The 23,480-nt window shown below is 33.7% G+C and overlaps 1 protein-coding gene across 5 annotated transcripts in view; it reads right to left on the bottom strand.

Annotated features, from left to right (window-relative positions):
- The window catches only part of AKT3 (AKT serine/threonine kinase 3), a 345,951-nt gene that overhangs the window by 68,727 nt on the left and 253,744 nt on the right, over positions 1–23,480 (bottom strand). For all 5 annotated transcript variants that reach the window (XM_073216708.1, XM_073216709.1, XM_037013668.2 and 2 more), the window contains 2 exons: positions 10,990–11,112; positions 4,466–4,594 (listed from right to left, as the gene is read on the bottom strand). In XM_073216708.1, the coding sequence (XP_073072809.1) occupies positions 4,466–4,594; positions 10,990–11,112 (252 nt within the window). The remainder of the gene's footprint in view (positions 1–4,465; positions 4,595–10,989; positions 11,113–23,480) is intronic.

A 23,480-nucleotide genomic window follows, 5' to 3' on the forward strand; every position in this document is an offset into this window, starting at 1 on the left:
AACTGTTTTACAGTTGGAAAGTTGATCAGGTACTGCTAACTCAAGAGCAAAGCTGAGACTCTAAATAATTAGCACTGCATAAAATGGTTTGGATTCAATGAGAGCCAAATCAAATAATAAAATTTAACAGTAAGATTTTATATGTGATTTCTAATTTCTTTTATAATTTCTAGGTGTGAAAATATAAATTACGAAAACAAAATCCCCTCAAAATATCTATGGTCCATTATGTATGTCAAGTCAAGTATATTTCCTTCTAATGTAAGAACAAAAATCATTCATTTAAAATTATATATACTAATGCATTTTTAGAGCTGCAGAATACTAAACACAAGATTCAGATGCCTGCTAGAACTGTATTTCTGCAACCTTTAAAAAAAAAAGACATGGTTTTTTTCCTGTTAACAATGAAGATCTATAATTCTTCATCAAAAGAAGAGAGCAAATCCTTGTAAAAAATTTTTTTTTTCAAAAAATGTCATTTCTGTACTGTAAGAGTTACCTTCTCTGATATCTTTGCCACAAAAGAAACTTAAATTCATTTAAAACTTTATTTAAAAATCATCTATGAATCTGATACATAGGACAGTAAACCTGTTTTAAACTGTTCCTAACAGTCTTTCCGAAGTCTCTTTTAAATCCCTTCATCTATCATTAAATAGGAAAGCATTTCTACCAGAGTAAAACAACTTAAAAGGTAAAGAATGACCACTGCTTGATGAGCACAGACAACAGTAAGAGCTCACCATAATGGGTAAACAGCTTTCTATAAGGAGAGAAGGGACAATCCTGACCATGAGCCACTCACAGCAGAAGCAGCACTCAGCAACGTATTCCAAGTCTGATAAACAACCACTGCTCACATACTGTCAAGAGAAGTTTAGTATTATAATAGAATGTACTAGACATTTCAAGATTTGAGAAAGTGAGAGATACCCTCTGAAGTCACACCCTCTTAAGTCACAGGAGGAGGCTGGTTTCAGCACTGCTTCTCTAACTCCAACCATGGATGTCTGCTCATGTTACTGCCTTGCTCTCAACTGAGAAGTGACTTTCTCTCAACCATAAGATCAAATCTAAACTTTACATCTGGACCCCATATCTGGCTTTCGGCTGCTGTCCACTGCCCCACAGGCTGACACACCTTTACTTTTCCTTCCTCTGCTCTGTACGTAACTCCAGTAAAGCAATCATTTCCTGGCAGAATAATGATTGTTTGCCACATCTTACCACCTTGGTAAATGGCAGCCTACTTTAGGACAAAAACCATTTCGTACTAGCTGTGTATGCCCAGCATCTAACATAACACATGACAGCTTATAAGTGTTCAATAAATATTTCTTTAATGAATGTATTTGTGTTCTTCAATGAAATGACCCATATCAGAGACCAGGAAAAAAAGACTTAAAATCTTGTTTTTCATAAGCAAGAGTAAACACTCCAAGTTATCCTAATTTAACAAAAATGCAGTTTGACACAAATACTTAAAATATAAGAATTAAACCGCATGATAGAGTTAGTTGTTTCAAGATTTGTCATCCTTAAATAGTAATTTCAATGATCATTCTTCCTATAAAATAAGGTGTTAAGATTTTAATTATTAATCAACATACATCAGTCACAGGCATATAAACTGCTTTTTAACCAGACCTCTCCAACATTTCAAAAAAAGGTATAAGGAAATGTTTTCTTTCTTGTTTTAAATGGGACATCATCATCCATGGAAAATATATAGTGGAGGTAACTGAACTCCAAGAGAAACAAAGAATGTTTTTTCATGACATTCACAGAAACAACCCTACTCTAGAAAATATGGTCTTGTGTTTGACTAAACAAGAAAAGCATTTCTAAAATTTTACCTAATAGAACCACAAAAAGAGAGAATTTTAAACTCCAGATTTTCTAAGAGATAAAATGGTAATTTTGTCAGCCTTAAAGAAAATATTTAGAAATCTCATGTATTTCAAATGATTAGCACTTATTTACAATAACTCAATATTTTTAAAACATAAATTTAATCCCTAATTGAAAAAAACTATTACAATAAACTGGCATGAGTTATTATTATATGTATAAGGAATAAAAGCATCATTCTGAATCCATTCCTCCTTCATAATTTCTTTTCATCACCTTTTCCTGTTGAGCATATATAAAACATCCAAGTTAAAAATAACAATTATTTACATTTATACATCTATTAGTGTCATTGAAACTGTGACTTTCTCGGGACATAATGTGTGTAGCTAGAAGAGTAAAACTGGGCTTTATGAGATGAACTTAGAACTGATTCTTTCCCCACCACCTCCTAACTGTGTACAGAAACGTTAAAAAAAATTGTGATTCTCAGGTCCTTCACCTTTAAAAAAACAGATTTGCTATCACAAAAGGTCACTCCTTATATGTAATGCACTTATGTAGCATGTGGTACATAGCAGATGCTCAATAAAAAGCAATCTTCATCCATCAAAGATAAACCTTCTTGGAATTTGAGGGAAGAACCAAGCTTGTTCCAGTCTCAAGGCTTCTACACTAGCTGCTCTCTGTGTGTGGAAAGTTCTTTTCCCCTATTTTTACAATAGCTGCCTCCTTATCATTCAGTTCTCTAGCCAAGCATCACTTTCCCTGAATGTCCACCCTACTGGCAAAATATTTTATTTTCTAAAGACAGGCAACAGTATCTCCCACATTCTCTTCTGCAATGGAGGTGGAAATCTGTGTTGCTACACCTTTAATCTGCATAGGCTTAGGGCTGCTTAACCAACAATCACATGACAGAAATTATGTGTGATTTATGAAACTAGGCCATAAGGGAGATGCATTCATGAATGTTAATCACGGCTTTATAGCCAAAAACTGGAAGCAATCCAAGTGTTTATCAACTGCTGAGTGGATAAACAAAGTAGTATATCCATACAATGGAATATTATTTGGCCATAAAAAGTAATAAAGTACTAATAATATGCTAAAACATGGATGAATCTTGAAAAGGTACTAAGTGAAGAAGCCAGACACAACTGGTCACATACTGTATGATTCCATTTATATGAAATGTTCAGAATAGGCAGCTCTATAGAGACTTAGGTAGAGTAGTGGTTTCCTGGGGAGGAGGGAAGACAGGGGAGGAGATAATGGGTATGGAGTTTCTTTGGTGGAGGCATGAAAATATTCTGGAGTTAGTGGTAGGTTGCACAACTTTGTGCATTTACTAAAAACCACTACTGCATACTTTATTTATGGTACATGACTTGCATCCTAATAAAATTTAAAATACTGTGAATAAATTTTCAAAAACCTAATAAAGCATTTCTTGATGGTTTCTTGGGTAGGAAAAAAAAAAAGGAAGCAGTTTCTGCCTTGCTCCCTAGGATATTCACTTTAGAACCTAGAGCCAAAGAAGTCTGACTACCTTAGGCCATGAGATTATGAGGAAGCCCAGGTCACAATCAGAGGCTGAGGCTATCTATAAATGCTTCTGTTGACAGCTCTGTTAAGGCACCAGTTGATAACAGCACCAAACTTTAGACATATGAATGAAGATGCTTCCAGACTCTGACTCCAGCCAGTCACTCCCCTACTCTAAGTCTTTCTGGCTAAGGCCTCATTTACTGTGGAGCAGAAATAAGCCACCCCTGCTGTCCCTTGACTATATTCCCAACTCAGGATGTGCAATCACATAAAACAGATGTTTTTCAGCATTAGATTTTGGAGTGATTTGTTACTCAGCAATAGCAATTTGAACACTATTGAAAATAGCTGGCATACCACACCCTTCTTCCCTTTCTTTAGGTTTTTCCCTTTCTGGCATTTATTCATGACATTATGTTATTTACTAATTGTTATTCTGTCTTCCTCCACCAGAAGTAAGTTTCCTAAGTGCAGGGTACTTTCTGTCTTGTTCTATAACCACATCACTAGGAAAAATACCCAATATATGGTAGATGCATGAAATATATTTATTGAGTAAACAAATTAATGAATTATTATGGAACCCTCAGTACGGGGATGTCATTGGTTGGAGCTTGCTTTGGCATGAATTCCAAAATGCAGCTACTGTCATTTCATTAACTTTCCCAATGAACTACTTTCTGATAATTAAGTATGAAAAGCCACAATACCACAAATCCAAATTATCATTATTTCTGTTCCTAAGGAAAATCCAAGATGGTTTATAAAACTTAAACATTCTTGCTGAAGTCATTCAATTATTTCATTGTAATAAATGAATCAAAGTGGGAATAACCAAGAAATGTATATGGCCAAGAAATAAAAATGCACTTACTCTATTGAGTTAGTACATTTGTACTCATAAAGTTCATAAAATTTAATATCTATATATTCTTGCCCTGTAAAACTATGTTAAACAACTGGGAGCAAAATAGGTTTGATTCATGTTAAAATCCAAGTAAAAATAGGAGGTACTGTTACTTTGCACAACATTATGTTAATGCTGTGAGCCGCAGCCTACCTCTGGTGCCAGGTATTCTGGTGTTCCACAGAACGTCTTCATGGTAGCTGCATCTGTGATCCCTTCTTTGCAAAGTCCAAAATCTGTAATTTTTATGTGGCCATCTTTATCCAGCATCAAATTTTCCAACTGTGAGGTAAGAAAAATGACATAATTTGTTCTATGGTCTTCAAAAATAGGAAAATACTGCTTCAAAAAATTAATGACTGCTAAGTACCGTATTTTGGAAAGAGGATATAGTTGTAGTTAATGTAACTTTCAGTAATTACAAACATATTTTATCGAATACTTCACAATGATAAAATTACTGAATTTTAAACCAATGGGAATCAAAGCCATTACTGTGTAAGTTCTGAAGACTGAAGTTTGATTGACTTCTCAAAGCAAACATCAATCCTTTTTTAAAAAAAACTAATTATAATGTAAACAATCCCAAAGAAATGAACTTCTGTTCTACATACATATAGATGGTTTTCAACAATTTCTCTTGGGAATCTATTGCTATTATAAAATGTTCACTTACAGAAATGTTTTTTTGGTGGTGGTTGTAAATCAAACCTAAATCTTATTTTGTAAGGTAAGGCGATATCCTCTTTTGCACTTCTTTGTAATAAAGAAATACCAACCCTTTTAAACATAAAAAGAAAAAATATCAAAGTCAAACATTCAACAGGTAATGAAAATATATACCATAAATAGTATAAAGTTGGAATCTCTTTGAAACCTTTAATTCAAAAACACGAAAGAGAATATTAAAGGTTTAACCCAGTAGCAAGATCATCTGCCTCAAGTGAAAATTATGAAACGCAAGGGGGGAAGGAAGTTGTGCAAAGCCAGTGCAAATAAAAATAGCAACAAAAATTGCTCTTTTTCCTCCTAACTGGAACCAAAGTTATGATTATCATCAAAGACATACATAAGCTATGAGTTGTGATCCTATAACCTTAAGTAGATGGGGCCCCTAACCTTTCCCAGTCATGCAGATACAACCTAAAGGTGCACATAAGAAATAAACAAGAAACAGGTGAAAAACATGTTTGCAGGATAAATGAAAATTAATTTACTTAAGGAGTAGATATTTATTCTACTCCTTAATGTGATAGTGTATCAAAGTGCTTACCTGAACTCTGATGCCAATACCAAATTCAACACAGAACTCCGTAAGAGCATAAACAAGATACCAATCAAATCAAGTATGATGATAGACTTGTTATATTATCCATATGATCTTGTTTATAATGTCTTACAGACCAGAAACTAAGTACAATTAAGCAAGTTGTGCTCACAGCAGGAAAGGTCACAAGAGACCTCAGAACTCAGGTAGAGTGTTTACATGTGCTGCCCCACTGGACTTCATGCTCAATGCACATTTCACCTATTGTATTTACTTCTGAGAAGTGAGTCTGCCCTTTACTTGTCTGGAGAAAGCTGAATGAACCCTAAACATACTGTTGAAACTTTCAAAAAGCAAAGTTCTGTTACTTTGTCTGAAGTCATACCTGCATCTTCCTTCTACTTCCTTCTAACTGGAAGCTAAACTTAAGCCCACTTTACACAGATGGCAGTAAGTCCTAAGTACTGAATTCAGTCAGAAGCATCAAGAGAGAATCTCACTGTCTACTTATCTTTCTTGCCATTATCTTTCTCTCTACCTTGGACTTTTTGTTCTTCCTGCTTTATTTTCTCTTCTTCTCTCTCCCTCCCCTATCAGAGAAGTTTATACTGGAGACTGTTGTTTTGTTGAATAAAAACGTATTATGCCCTGCTCTTTTTGAAAAATATGCTTATTGTTTTAATATATGAATATATGATACTACATAAAAACAAGAGCAAATCAGTTCTTAATGTATAAAAATTCCTAAAAAACTTCAATACATAATCATATTGAATAAAATGTGAATGTCCTACCTACTCCATTTCATTCCAACTCCCATCCCTGTTTGCTGTATATTATGCTGATTCCTCTTTCTATGCACTGGGAAGTATTCGTGGAAACATGATAGCATGCACTATTTCTCCACATTTTGACAAGGTCATTTTGAAATGGATAGATTCGTAAGTATCAAATGCATAACATTGTTTTTAATACTAAGAAGTACATATATTTTTAAAAAGTCCTGATTTGCAACTATTTCTCTAATCTCCTACCTCATCTCTAGGACACCAACGGTTCAGGGAGGAGGACTGAGACAAGATGCAGGGATAGAGGTGGCGAAAGGCGCAGTCTGAAGTGGACCAAAAGTCCTAGTTTCCCAAAACTGGGAGGGTTTTCAAGATACAGGGCTTAACAGGGCAAGTCTTCAAGAGACCAGGACAACTGGTCATCCTACTTCTTTTATAAATCAACTTAAAAATCTAATGATACAGTAAGAACTAAGGTCAGCTTAAGGTACGGCCTGATGAGATAGGGTAAGGGCCATGGTGAAGGGGGCAAGGCATGTGTCACATGGGAGGGGTAGAGCCACATGGGTACAATCATGGAGCACAGCCGGGCTTCTGTATGAGCTCGGGCTGTGCCCTGCCAACCTGGGCAGCTCACTGTGGATGTGCCATTGACTCCTGAGCATATCTTTGACTCCTGAGATATGTATGTTACATTCTAATATCTGTCTGTCATGTATGTATATATCTTTAAGGTCATTTTATTTAAATGGCTGACTTGTGATTTAAAAAGGAATGAGAACAGCAGTTCCTAAGAGCAGCAATGTAAACAAACCATTCCTGTCATTCACTCTTACATCCCAGGGTAGCAAGCACGGTGACATCAAACTGTGCTTGGTACCAAGATGGCCTCAGATACAAGAATGCAGTGAGGAAATCCTCCTGTGTACAATGCACTGGATAGGTTTATGGATATCAATGTACCAAACGTCTTGCAAGCTGACCTATGACCAGGGAAGTAAGAGGGTGTGCTTAAATACTGAAAGGAAGACACTTCTTCACTTTCAATGTTCTTAAGCTAGGAACAGAGTCATAACGTATAATAGCAGACACCCCAGCAAGCTCTTTAAGTATTTACCATAAATAAGGAACCTTGACCAATAGTACAACTTAATTTTAGAGCTACTTAAATTTCTGTAAAATAGGGAATCCAGAGTGACTGCCTTGTTAGAAGTGGGTGCTGGGGGCTGTGTCTCGAGACTCAGCATGTAAGGCATGCTGATTTCATTTAGACTGTCGGTTTATTTGGGGTTAACACCAGGGAGATGAGGAAGACTGGGAGGGCTGTGGCAAAAGACTCTTTGAAACCATCACTCTGTGCCATCACCGAGTCTTAGAAATTAAATCTATTTGGCGGTTTCTCCTAATGTAATGGAATTTATTAATAATTTAAAGAGCTAACTTAAGCATTAAACTCTGATTAGGTAGAAAGCAAGATTAGGTTTTCCACAAAGAGAGTAGCAACCTATGTATTACTTTCTATCCCCTGGCCTGTCATAAACTCCTGGTGAATTAATTCTTAGTAAGTTTCAGTATCATTATATGTACCTTTGCTAATGTCCCGATCCAGCCTATTCTGTACTTGCATGGCCATGGTCTTTGAAAAGAAAGGTAATACTTGCAAAATAAGAACTAAGCAGAAAAGAAGTTTTTAATCTAATCTGTGCTATTGACAAAGCCTTAGATGCTATCATGAAGCAACATTAGTTTTTCCCAAGTAATCACAAGGAATCTGGGTCTTTATGAAACAAAATTTCATATCATGATATATATTAATAGACCAATAAGCAAACTGACTTTTTAAAGTACAACGAAGGTTGCAATAATTTATCTGTTGCTATGAACACTAAGTTATTAAGTCCTCTGAGCTGATAAAATTAATTAACTTGCACATGAAATAATAGGGCAGCAGCAAATAGGTACTGCTACACTTGAGAGGTGCAGCTACCATAGGCACCTCCAATGGATTTGCATTTGAATAAACACAAAGTCATTAGTAAGAAGACGATCAAGATCAATCTGTGATCAGTCAAAGCAGATAATAAATCAGTTTTTGATGATGCTGTTACATCTGGTATAAGGATATTTAAAACACTCATTCTCTTATCTTCACCAGCTTTACTCAGATTTTAGACTTAACAAATATCTTCCAATATTAATCCAATGCATTCATTCTCCCATCTAGATTTCATTTTAACTCTAGAAAGGCAAAATGATATAATGAAAGTAACATTAGGCCTGGAGATAGGATTCATGGGTTCCAATAATCTTGACTACATCACCAACTTAGTCCACTACTTTGAATAAATCACTTACTAGACTTCTATTCTCGGCTTCAATGACCTCACCTGTAAGCCCTATTTTATGATCATTCAATTATGCATAACCCTGTGCACTATGATACAAATAACACTTGTGTACGTTTTGAATGCTTGGCTTTTTACATTATGTGTATTCTTTTGGAGTACATTCATATTATTTCTGTCCTATGCTATGTATTTACTTAGACCTTTAAGTTAATGCTCTATTTTTAAAAACCTTAAAGACACCACTTAATTGTCTAGTATATTTAGTGATCTGCATATGGTGACTACATGGCTGGTATTAAGCAGGAACTTTATATTGCAGTTTAATAAATTTAGTCTAATTCCATCATCAGAAAGGATGGGACAATAAAACTCATGTTAAATGAATGTCAGTACACCAATATGTTCGTTCATTTAATGGAGAATACTGACCTAGACTATCTCAATTATATTTCTTAATCAATGCTGATAATCCAATGTGCATTCTTTCCTTTGTTTCTCTAGGCTAATAATTCTACCTTCAGCTTCAAGAATTTTGAGTATGTTACTCAGTACTTCAAAATGATTTTCATTTCCTTAAATTCAGGAAATTCCCCCCTTTCTCCCTACAAATAGGAATCACAAAATACAAAGTGGCTGGAGAGTAGACACAGGCAGAGAACAGCTAACTATCTCTAAGTAAATTTGGAAATGCCAAAAAACTCAATTTGTAAGTTCTTTCATGCCATATAACTAACTTATTAAAAAAAAATCTAGTTTCAAGATATTGAAACATTATAGGATTATTTGGCCATACAGACATCAAGATACAGGGATGCTGAATTCTGTTACATTCCTGGTTATAAAAAGTTTCAGGATAAACACCATTACCTGCTGATTTATATTCACCTTTGTTCCATTCAGCAATCAGACAGCTGGTCATTTCTGATCAAGATGTTTGTTACATAGTTCATTTTTCCTAACTACAGCATTTTATACCTTTTTAAAAGCTTTTTTTCAGTTATGTTATGTGAACATACGTACTATATTTCATTGTCCTTGTGTAAATGAAACTTTCTGAGACAGTTACTCCTTAGGGTCATTCATAACATAAAGGCACATGATAGGAACATCGTGAAATAACCTAGAAAACAGCTTAAATAATTAGGTCACTTAAGAAATCACAGGTGTTTAGAAAGGAGTGAGATGGGAGGGGCTAAACTGTGATTTCTTGCACATGCCATAATACGTAGATAAATTCCTCATTTCATACAAACAGAATTTCATAAGACTCATGTAACTTCGATTTCTACAAATCATAGTTTAAATGAACTAGTACTTGATAAAGAAGCAATCCTGTGCAAATTTTAATTTAAAAAATTAGTATATGATTTACTTGAAAGAAAAGGAAGATTGTCACATTTACAATTTGTTTCAAATGAGTCATGGGTACAAATTTCCTTAGTGTGTATCTAATTCAGAACAGTGTCATGAAAATTCCTACTACCTTTTATGAGATACTCCAGAGGTCAACAAACTATGGCCTGTGGGTGAAATGTAGTGTGGTCCCCCTTTTTGTAAATAAATTTTACTGGAACACAGCCAGACAGACTCATTTATGAGTTTCCTGGGGCTGTTTCCACCCTACACTGGCCGAGTGGAGAAGGTGACAGACACTCTATGGGCAGCAAAGCCGAAAATACTATCTGGCCTTTATGTAAAGTTTGCCAACCCTGACCATTCTGAGGGTCTCATCAGAAAGGAGTTTAAAGAAGTCAAGTCACTATTGCCCATAAAACAATACAGTACTTTTTAAAATTGAAACTAAACACATTTTTAAAAGGCTCTATTAAAATGCTTCAGGTATTTAAACCTACCAAAACCAAAACAAGTCTTTCCCTCCCAACAAATAATCTTACTTATTATTAAAGTTTCTTCATAATACATCAAATGATGTTAGAACATAATGAAATTTATTTTAAAATTCACTTGAAAAGTTACTTAACTTTTAATCAGATGTTTAACATTATTTCTAACTTTTACAGAAAAATGGAATAGGATTGGTAGACTGTTCAAAACAGTCAAGCATAAGTAATTTTGCTCATCAAAAACTTGGGCCTAAAGGACTACTTATATATCAGTGAATGAAATTTTCTGTCAAATGCAGTGAACTACATTCTTAAACAGGGTGCTTTCTTTCCCAGCTAAATCTGCTTTCTCCAAACTGTAACTTTGTAATTACTTTGTGTTTGTCCCTCTAGTCCCTGCAAAAAAAAATTTTGATACTCCTTTTTTTACCTTGAGATCGCGGTACACAATCTTTCCAGAATGTAGATAGTCCAAGGCAGAGACAATTTCTGCACCATAGAAACGTGTGCGGTCCTCAGAGAACACCCGCTCTCTCGACAAATGGAAAAACAGCTGCAGGGTAAACAGCAGGGACAGGATTGTAATAATTACTGATTTAGTGGGGGAAATTAACACAAACATAAAACACCTCTCATCACCATATTGTGATGATAGATAGTATACTCTCAGTGGACACTGAGCACTCTTAGACAGCAGCTGGCTTATCTTTTCCAGGTTTCCAAGGGGAGACTGCGAGCTGTTAAATCAGCGTTTTAATCAATATCCCAATCTTGTTTAAGGCATTCTGCTTGCTACCCATTTAACCTTCAGTTAGCAGAGGAAAGAAGTATGCATCCTCAGATTGCTTTTCCCCCTCACTATACTGTTGCTTTGCTCTTTCATGGATTAGGTATTGAGACATTATTAAAATAAATGAACACAGCAGAGGTAATACTTCTACTTAATTACTTCATTTACATTTGATTTAAAGAAAGGACTGATAATTCACTGCAACTGACTTATGTGAACTTGTATTCCATAATTGGTATTTCTAGAAATGTTTTCAAAGTTTGAATCTATGTTTTCTACAGTAAGAAACTATAAGGATTTAATTCATTTTAGTAATGTCCAAGATGGACTGAGAAGCTCCCCTTATTCCCTTTACTGTGTTCTCATTGTATATTCCTTCTCTTTCAATAATAAATTCCAGCACCAACTTTTCCTCATATAATCACTTAATACTGTAAGCCTGCACATTTCCTGTTAGTCCTCTAATACACCATTCAGCAGTTGGCAAGTTTTTACAGGGTGCTCCCTGTACCCAAGCACCCCGCTCTCCATGTAGGCCAGCCTCTTTAGTTAAGAAACCCCAACTCATCTCTCAGTTCAACAAGGTAGATGAGGTAGGAATAGGTTTCTGGCACTGTGAATTGACTATTGACGTCTGTTGTACCCTTTCAATGTCTTAAGAAATCTTTCAGGAACAGTAAAGTATTGTTGACAGTGCTGAGTACACTGCCATGTATCATGGTAGGTACTCAATATATATGTCTGTGATGAAAGAAATGAACTAATCAGTATATGTATCTTTAACTATAAGATCAGAAATTAACTAACCTTCACATGGACTGACACTGAGTCCTTCTATAAACTGTAAGAATTACAGTTAACTAAGATTTCTTCCTTACACACCAAATCACAACTTAGGTAACATAAAAAAGGTTCCTTACAGATTCCTTCTTCCTTTTTCCCACTATACCTTTACTTAAGAGTCTATCGTTATTTTAAGATAAACTTCATGCATAACCCCTTGTCATAATAAAGAGAAGGGGGTAATATCATGTAACTATTTCCAAAACAAGGGTGGTTCAACATCAGTTATAGCAAAATTAAAATATCTGACAGATAGTCTCTAGGTGTTAGTACTCTCTATTACATTGTCCTATTTTACCAAATCTAAAATGCTATTGGCTGCAACTGCATCATCCTTTTTTATTAACACCAAGAAAGAAAAAGAAAATGTTGCCAAATGAAATTATGACACATCAAAAAGGCATTCTGACTACAGAAATGTTAAACGTGTCTTACAAATGATCACATACAGTATCCAAAAGTCAAACCAATATATACAATTATTCAGAGATACTTCCCAAAATTCATTCATTTTACATTGTCATATATATATTATTAATGCATTACCATTCAAACAAGTACAGTAAATAGAAAGAAGCATGATGGATCATTAGTAAAACTATTCTGAAAAATTTCTGGGACAAAGTAATTTCTGCCATGTTTTACACAAAATATCACTAACTTTGATGAAAGAATCCCTGTGACTTCTATGTAGGTTTATGGTAGTCTTCCAATGGGATGAAAACTTGAAAACTGGTATACAAAAAATATAGATCTTCCCTAAATCAATATAATAAATGCAGGCTTCTAGATTTTATTTAGATCATATATTTTCAATTTGTCTTCCAGCCAATTTCTGTGAAAATATCAGCTAAAAAAAAAAGATATTTAACAAGAAGAATTCTATTTATTTCTCAATCTGCTGGCCTCTGATGTCTACCCTTGTTGCTTAATGGAACTTATTCTTGTTATGATAACCAAGAACCTCTTACTTGCCAAATCCAATGATCTATTTACAGTCTATACTCTTTCTTCCTGTTCTGGGGCTTGGAGCACTGCCCATCACTCCATTCTTCTTGAAAACCTCCCTTGGTTTTGGTAATACAACTCTCTCCTGATTTCCAACCCAACTCTCTAGATATTCTTTCTGTTTCTACCTTGGCTTTTAACCATCTTTCCATTTATTTGGCATCAACTCTTTTATTAAAGTCACTGTGTAGGGCACCAGAAATAAGAAAAGAGGCATACAATGATGATTAAGACATAATCCCTGACAATAATCTCCCAAGGAAGGAGATACATGAATAGATTAAAAAACAAGAGGGCTGTGATAAATTTTGTAATTCTGATATTAAAAATGCTTTGGGGGCACAGGGTGATTAATCTTTATTGGAATGATCTGAGTAGAATTCACAGATAAGGTACTACCTCACTTAGGTTTTTGAAGAGTAGGATTTTTCACAAGTGGAGGATATGAGGGAAGCCTACAAAAGACTGATATGCAAGTTTTAGCCATCTTTATGTTTCTAATATAACAGCCTAGTATATTAACTGCACACAGCAGACAATTAATAAATGTTTGTAGAAAGAATTTATTTTATAGAGAAAAAAGCAATGGTGAGGAAACACACAAGGAACACGTGTAGCTGAAGAATAATACACAGGGCAATGACAGAATTTCAGCAAAAAAAAAAAAAGGTGGGGCCAGATTTTTTAGGACCTTGACTGACATGATATAGGTTTGAGATTTATCCTATAAATACAGAATGTCAAAAGATTGGGGTTTAAAAAGTCAGCATAATTTTAAGAAGAACTCTGACAGTGATTAGAGAAACAATTAAAAAGATCTGAGACTACAGTCAGGTGAATGACACATAAAGTGCCACTGAGCACCTATGTATTCCAACTGTTGTGAGCAGCTGAAGACACAATAATAAGAAAACTTCTGCCTTAAGACTTTGAGAGACACCATAATGTTGAAAATCATGTACAGAATGCACACCAATTAAAAAGAAAAATCAGTGATGTCAGTCAGCCAGAAACAAGTTATTTAATAAGATTTTAATAGATGATAAAGTTGATGACAAAATACATGGGGAAAAAAACACTTAATAAATGGTGCCACAGTATTTGCTTTACTTTGGAGAAAAATTAAATTCCATTTTCATCTGACACTGTAACAAAATAAATTTCAGATTAAATTTCAAACATAAAATATGAAACTTATTTTTTCAAAAGCTAGAAAATAGGAATCAATAACTATTTGATCTCAGGATGACGAAGGATTTCCAACCAGAAAGGAATCACAGACAGAATTTGGATATATTGCAGTTTCAGTTCTGGATGACCACAATAAAGCAAATGTTACAATAAAGTGAGTCAAATGAATTTTTTCCTTTCCCAGTGCATATAAAAGTCATGTTTATGCTATTCTGTAATCTAATTAAGTATGCTACAGTATTATGTCTAAAAAAATATAATATACTAAAAAATATTTTATTACTAAAAATGTCAACCATCATCTGAGCTTTCAGCAAGTTGTGACCCCTGATCACAGATCACCATCACAAACACAGTGATAATGAAAAAGTTTTAAATATTGTTGAGAATCACCAAAATATGACACAGAGACATAAGGTGAGCAAATGCTATTTAAAAAAATGGTGCCAACAGACTTGCTCAATACTGGGCTGCCATAAGCCTTCAATATGTAAAAAATGCAGTATCTGTGAAGCTCAAAAAGTGAAGCACAATAAAACAATGTATGCCTATAGAATAAATCATAAAAGGAGAAACTTGTAGAATTAACTATATCCAATAGCAAAAATATAAATAAAGTTGGATATTTTACAACAAATGTGTTAAGGTTCATATCATTACTCTATAAAGAAATCATATGAAAAGTAAAAAGATTAAAACAAAAAGAAAAACAGGGGAAAGGACACAATTAAAATAGGAGGCATACAAACAATTAAAGCATATGACAACATGGCATCTCAAGATATATTGCATTGTCAGCGAAAGTAAGGTGAGACGACTATCATTAGGCACTAATGGCTGTTATATAAACAGAAACTTTTCACAGAACAGTTGGCAATAGGTATCATGATAATTTTTAAAGTATAGTAGTTAATCTTTTAGAAATCTCCTTTGAAAAAAAGGGAATTTAGAAGTCTTCTACACAAGGATATTCTCTGCAACAGTATAGACAATGATGTAAATGTGTAAAAAGCCTTTTAACTATGATGAAAAACAAAATTAGATATTCATCTAATGCCATAACAAAATAAATTTCAGATGTAACTAATATGAAATATGAAACAAATTAAAGAACTAGATAGTAAGAATAAAAAACTCATGAGACTAAGGTTACCCTCTTTCCCTAAAGAACTGGACAGACACATATAAAACAAGAAATGAAAACTGTAAAGATATATAACAGAACTCTTTTTATATATCAGACAATAGCAATGCATGACCATGATCTTTGTGTAAATAGAAGCAAATGAGATAAGCCCTAAAATCACCACCTTCTGCCTGAGGGCACTTTCTGGAATATTATGCAGCAAAAGAAATCTCAAGCACAACTCAGAGGTCTTACTGTTGGAGAGTTAATTATCTAATTATTAGATACTGAGGAAGGCAAGCTAGATGGCATTTGCAAGACTAAACACCAGTGAGAAAGAAGTTTATAAAACATGCACAGTGAGTCTGCTGCTGAATACTGTAATGTTAAACTCTGAGAACAAGCAGAGAGGAATGAAGATCTGTATGCCAAATAATTTCCAGAGCTCACACAGTGCTCGGAGATATTCAATTTGTAACCAGTCAGAGAAGCATCATTACTGAACACCCAAGCATTCAGTAGATATTACGAAAAAAGAAGAAAAGCTAAACCTCTATTAACAATGTTAACAAATAAGACTATAGAATATCAACCATATTTACAAAAAAAATTCATTCAAGAACAAGGTGTAACACTTTTTGAAGGAGATAACAAAATCCAGACACTCATATAAAATCCAGACTAGGTAGTATCCAATCAACAATTACTAGATATAAGATATATGCACCAAATAACCAAGAGAAAAATCAGTCATTAGACACAGACCTTAAAAAATCAGAGATGATGGAATTAATAGACAAGTCACTTTAAAACAGTACATGGACATAAGAAGAGATTAGAAGAAATAGATACAGAAATAAATCGGACTTCTAAAGATAAAGCATACAATATCTGAAATAGAAAAATCCTCTAAATGGGATTAATAACAGATTAGACAGTACAGGGGAAAAGACCAATAACATGAAATCATGAAAAGTATATGAACTGCAACTGGAAAAGAAAAAAGAGAGAGACTCAGTACTTTTTGGATAATATCAAGGAGCCTAATATTTGTGTAACAGCACTTCCTGAGAGGAGGAGGTAAATATTTACAAAATAATGCTTGAAATTCTCCAAACTTGGATAAAACCAATATATGCACAGAAGTATCTCAATGAACCCCAATAAAATGAAAATTATGCAAACATGCATAAACACTCAGAATATAACAAGTCAGAGCAAATTCAAATTTCTGAATAACCAGTGAAATGTAAAGAGAAAATCTTTTCAAAATTACGATGGGAAAAAAACACTAGATAAAGGGGAAAAATTAGGAGAATAATTTCAGACTTCTCCTCAGAGACTATAATAATCAAGGAGGCAAAGAAATAATACATACAAATTGCTAAAGGAAATACAAAAAGGTACCCTAAAACTCTGGATCCAGTGGAAATATCGGTAAAATGTAAGGATAAGAGGCTTTTATTTTGATCATGATTGAGTGACAGATATATTTATAATCCCTTCATCAGTAACTGGAAAATCATATACAATAAGTAAAATGAGGATTTTCATAATTAAACATCAGGTTTCTGAGTATAGTGAATCCACAGAAAAGGAAACAAAGGAATAATTAAGATTGTCCAAGTTTGCCGCCTCAAGACACTATCCAGGATGTAACATAATGAAGGGAAAACGACAACAGAACCTGGTGGATCCTTGAGTTAAGGATGGAGCTGAGATTGAGGATATTAAAGTAGCTATAATTCATGAGGCAGGGAACACAGCGAGAAGAGACCCAGGGATCTGAAATGTAGTGCCCTCAAGTCTTAAGTGATTAACACATGTATGTGAGGAGATTCTGAGGCTGGGGAAAGAGTCACTGGAAAGGATCAGGGGGAAAAACCATAGCCTCACACAGAACCCCAAATACTTTTTATCCTCACCAGGCAAAATAGAAAGACTTCCTAAGAAATGTGGCACCCAACAGAGTCCTTAGGCATACTGCCCCTGTAGTGCAGCAATATTACCATGAGAGCAAAGGCTAACCAGGCCAGTCTAAGCTTCATAGCAAACCTGGAAAAGATCACACTGCTTTTAAGTAAGAAGAGTGTGTGTATGTGTGTGTGTGTGATTCCAAAAAACACAAATTCAAACAATGTAAAATTCACAATGTCAGCCATCCAAGAAAAATTTTTCAGGGTTAAAAAGAACCAGGAAAATACGGCCCATAACTAGGAGAAAATGAATGAATAGAAAAAGATTCAGAAAAATAATAGATGACAGAAATAAAAGGATATCGGCATAAAATAGTTATTAAAATATAGTCTAAATGTTCAAAAGGTAGAGAAGGAAGCATAATATGGAAATAAATGGGATATTTAAAAAAAGTCCCAAATTAAACATCAATTAATGAAGTCTGAAATGTCTCAGATGAAAAATACACTGTATTGAATTGGAGAAAACAAATGTTAATAAACTTTAAGACACAGGAAAAAATCTAAAATTAAAGACAAAAAAAAAAGAAAAGAAAAATGAACAGACCTGTGGGTTGACATCAAGCAGTTTAACATATGTGTAAGTACACTCTCGGGATAGGAGAAGAGAAATGAGGGAGAACAGAAAAATATACTTAAACAATAATGTCTAAAAAGTTTCTAAATTTCATGAAAACTATAAGCCTATAGATTTATAAAGGCTTAAAAAAAGAACTGAAGCAGAAGAAATGTGAAGAAAATCATCAGAGCAAAGGCTAACCAGGCCATGATAATGATATCAAGGCACATCATTATCAAATAGCTGAAAGCAAGTGATAAGAGGAAAACTTAAAAGTAACTAGGGTGGAGGCATGGAGAGACACAGTAAGCATAAAGAATAAGGATAAGAATGCAGTCACACTTCTGGTCAGAAACTGCAAAGGGAGGCATCTTTATAGTAATTAAACATAGAACTGGCAAACTAGAATTTTATACACAGCAAAATATCTTTCTAAAAATGACTGCAAAATAAAGCCTTTTCCAGAAAAGCAAAAGGTTAGAGAAATCATCACCAAAAACACTGCACTATAAATGTTCAAGGTAATACTTTAATGAAGGAAAATGATACCAAGTGGAAAACTGGATATACACAAAATAAAGAAGAGACTTTGAATGGTTAATTTTATGGGTAAATATAGATTTGTTTTTTCTTGTTTTTAATCTCTTTTATATTATAGCAATACAGACCTAATTCAAGAAATACAAAAAATCTGAAATAAACAATATAACCTTACACCTAAAGGACTCAGAAAAAGATTAACAAAGACCAAAGTTAGTACAAGGAAGAAAATAATAAAGATCAGAGCAGAAAAAATTTAACAGAAACTAAAAAACAATAAGAAAGATCAATGAAACTGAGAGCTGGTTCTTTGAAAAGACAGACAATATTCATAAATCTCTCCCAGACTCATCAAGAAAAAAAGAAAGAGGGCTTAAATAAATAAAAACAGGGATGAAAACTTTAACTGGTACCACAGAAATATAAAGAACCATTAAGAGACTACTATGAACCATTATCTGCCAACAAATGGAGCAACCTTAAAGAAACAGATAAATTCCTAGAAACATACAATCTTCCAAGACTGAATTAAGAAGAAATAGGAAATCTTGAATAGACTCATTACTAAGAATGAGGCTGAATCAGTAACCAAAAAACTCCCAACAAAAAAAAAATGCAGGGCCAGACAGCTTCATAGGTCAATTCTAACAAACATATAAAGAAAAATTAATACATATCCTCAAACTTTTCCAAAACCTTAAAGAAAGAATGCTTTCTTTAATAATGAAATAAATGGAAAATAAATGGAAAGATAGATTGTGCTGATGAACTAGAAGAATATTGTTAAATTTCCATACTACCCAAAGAAATCTACAGATTCAATGCAATCCCTATCAATACCAATGGCATTTTCATGGCATTTTCACACGACTAGAACAGATATCCTAAAATTTGTATGGAACCACAAAAGACCCCAAACAGTCAAGGCAATTTGGAGAAAGAAGAACAAATCTGATGGTATCACAATCCCTGATTTAAAACTACACTACAAAGCTACAGTAATCAAAACAGGGTGGTACTGGCACAAAAACAGACACAGAGATCAATCGAACAGAATAGAGTCCAGAAATAAACTCACAATTTATCTATTCAAAGGGGGCAAGAACATACAATGGGGGAAATACAGTATCTTCAATAAATGTGTTGGGAAAGCTTTACAGATGCATGCAAAGGAATGGAACTGGACCACTTTTATATATATCAAAACTAAACAAACTGGAAAAAAAATTTAAATGTAAGATCAGAAACCATAAAACTCCTAGAAATAAGCTCTTGGACATCAGTCTGAGTAATATCTTTTGTCATCTTCTCAGGCAAGAGCAACAAAAACAAAAATAAACAAATGGGACCACATCAAACTAACAAGCTTTTGCAAAACAAAGAAAAACATCAACAAAACAAAAGGGGAACCTACTGAATGGGAGAAGATATTTGCAAATCATGCACCTGATAAGGGCTTAATAACCAAAATATATAAAGGATTCACACAACTCTATTAAAAACACAATCCACTTAAAATGTTGACAGAGGATCTGAATAGGCATTTCTCCAATGAAGACACAGATGGTCAACAGACACATAAAAATATGCTCAACACAACTAATCATCAGGTAGATGCCTATCAAGACCACAATGAGATACCACCTCACATCTATCAGAATAGCTATTATCAAAAAGACAAGAAATAACAAGTGTTGGCGAGGATGTGGGTAAAAGGAAAACCTCATGTACTGCTGGTGGAAATACAAAATGGTGCAGCTACTATGGAAAACAGTCGAAGGGTTCCTCAAAATATTAAAAATAGAAATACCATATGATCCATCAATTCCACTTCTGGGTATTTATACTAAGAAAACAAAAATACTAATTAAAAAAGATATATGCACCCTTATTTACAACAGCCAAAATACAGTAATAACCTAAGAGTCCATCAGTAGTAGGTAAGTAGATAAAGGTGTGGTATACAAAAACAATAAATTACTCAGCCATATAAAAGAACCAAATCTTGCCATCTGTGACAATATGGTTGGCCTGGAGTATATTATGCTAAGTGAAATAAGTTAGATAGATAAAAACAAATGCCTTCTGATTTCACTCATGTGTAATCTAAAAAACAAAAACAAAAACAAAGCAGAAACAGACTCATAGATACAGAGAACAATCTGGTGGTTGCCAGGATGCGTGAAATAGAGGAAGGGGATTAAAAGGTACAAACTTCCAATTATAAAATAAATTAAGAAATGAGGATACAATGTACAACACAGGAAACATATGCAACAATTTTGTAACAATTTTGTACTGTATAGATGGTAGCTATATTTATGTTGGTGGTCACTTCCCAATGTATATAAATCTTCAACTTTAGTGTGGTACACCTGAAATTAATATAATATTGTATGTCAACTACACTTACATGAAAAATAAATTTTAAAAAAAAGAAAACATAGGAGAAAATATTTGTGACAAAGAGTAGACAAACATTTCTTAGTAAATATAAAAAAAAGGATAAAAATTGGATAAATTGAACTTCAAAATTAAACACTTACGTCACTCAAAAAAATGTCCAAGAAAATGAAAAGACAAGTTATACGAAGTGAGACACTATTGTTTCTCAGAAGACATAAAAGAAAACCTCTTATAATTCAATAATAAGAAAACAACTAACTAATAAACAGGCATACTATTTGAACAGAGATGTTACAAAAATGTATGCAAATGGCCAGTAAATGTGTGAAAAGATACTTAATATCATTAATCAGCAGAGAAATGCAACTTAAAACCACAATATACTTCTATATACTCACTGGGATGACTAAAAATAAAAGACTGACCACACCTCATGTTAGTGAGGAATAGAACAAGAATTCTCCTAACAGTGATAACGGGAATGTAATGGAACACAACTACTCTGGAAAACAGGTTTGGAATTTCTTAAAAATGTAAACATTTGCTTACTATAAACTCAAAAATGATACTCCTCAGTATTTATCCAACAGAAATGAAAACTTGGATGTGAACATGCCTGTCAGCTTTATTTATATTTGGCAATAACTGGAAACAATTCAGATGCACCCCAAGAACAGGGTAGATTAACAAACCTTGGTATAGCCATGCAATGGAGCATGGTTCAGCAGTAATAGGAGCAAACTACTGAGAGAGGTAATGAAATAATCTCCAAAACGTTAGTCTGTGGAAAACAGACACAAAAGAGTAAATGTTGTGTGATTTCATTTCTATATTGTAGAAAAGATAAGTCAAGTTTTTAGTGTCAGAAAGTAGATCAATTTTTGCCTAGGGCCAGTTGTGAGTGCAGGATGAGGTGACACTATGATACAGGGAAAAATAACTGCAAAGAGGTAAGCCAGAGCTCTTAAAGGCAGTGGAAATGTTCTACATCTTTACTGTACATGCATTTATATGTTTATGCAAAGTCATTTACCTGTATGTGTACAATACATTATCACATATAGATCATACCCAAGCAAAATTGATTAAGTAATGGAAACTATCTAAAAGCTCAAAAATTTGGTAAGAATTTAATAAGTTATAGTGTATCTACATAATTAGTCACTAGCCTAGTAGTATGTATCTTACTATAGTAACTAAAGTGGAAAATGTGTACAGTACAAAAATAGCAATTATTGCTAGGTGAGATTTACAGTGGCTTTATCTTCTGCTTTATATCTTAAAAATTTCTTGTATTTATTTGTTTAATATTCACTCCCTAGAACAGTATGCTTTCCTTAAAGGTGGAGAAAATCTGTCATGTTCATGTTATACAGTAAGTACATGGCACAATGATTAGATTGTAGGAAGCAGTCAGTAAATTTTTTTTTCAATTTAATTGAAGTAACTGGCTTTTTTGATGTTCTGCAATGACCATGCACTGTTGTTAAATTTATAATTTGAAAAAAAAATTATATAAATGTTTTAAATAAATGTCCTGTTGACCCTGTGCTGACTTATTAGGCTTGTGACCAATTAAATGCTGTTTTTCTTTTCTTGGCAGAGACACAGACAAAAAAGAGTCTGTGATATTACTCTATAGCTTTGTATCCTCAGCACCAAGGCTAGTATGTAATATAAACTATAATAAAAAGCTATTGCAAAGAATAAAGTTAAATTCAAAAATACTCTGCAGAGAAGGGTTTTGAAGATAGAGCAGTTTTATTAGAAGCATAAAAAAATCATAGAGTAACTGAGTAACTTTGTTTTTCTTCAAGAAGAGTAAGTTACATGCTGCTCATGCAAGGAGAATATCTTTAGAAATTAAGTACCTTTAGGCAAAGACTACATATTATTTTGTGTTGTGCTTACTCATGTTATAGGAAAACAGTAATGTAAATTATGTTAATATAGATTACATTAACATGCTAAACATAAAAATCTGTATTATATCACAAACCCATAATGCTTATTTTGAAAATAAATGGCTGCATTTTCAAAAATAGTTATATTCTTTTTAAAAAATTATACAATTGGCATTTAATATCCTATTAGTTTCAGGTATACATCATAGTGATTCAGTATTTTTTGTACATGATGAAATGATCCCCAAAGTAACGTTAGTTATTGCCATCATACAAAGCTACTACAATATTATTAACTACATTCCCTATGCTGTACATTACATACCTATAACTTATTTATTTTAAAACTGGAAGTCTGTATCCATCACCTATTTTGTCTACCCCCGCAAAGTCTCCCTACCCTGGTAACAAATGGTTTGTTTCCAATATCAATGAGTCTGTTTCGTTTGCTCATTTGTTTTGTTTTTTAGATTCCACATATGAGCAAAATCACACAGTATGTTTTCCTTTGTCTGACTTAGTTGCTGCTAGGTCCAGTCATGTTTTCACGAATGTCAAAAAGTCATTCCTTGTTATGG

This window comes from Manis javanica, chromosome 11, assembly GCF_040802235.1.
Source record: "Manis javanica isolate MJ-LG chromosome 11, MJ_LKY, whole genome shotgun sequence".
Classification (NCBI taxonomy): Eukaryota; Metazoa; Chordata; class Mammalia; order Pholidota; family Manidae; genus Manis; species Manis javanica.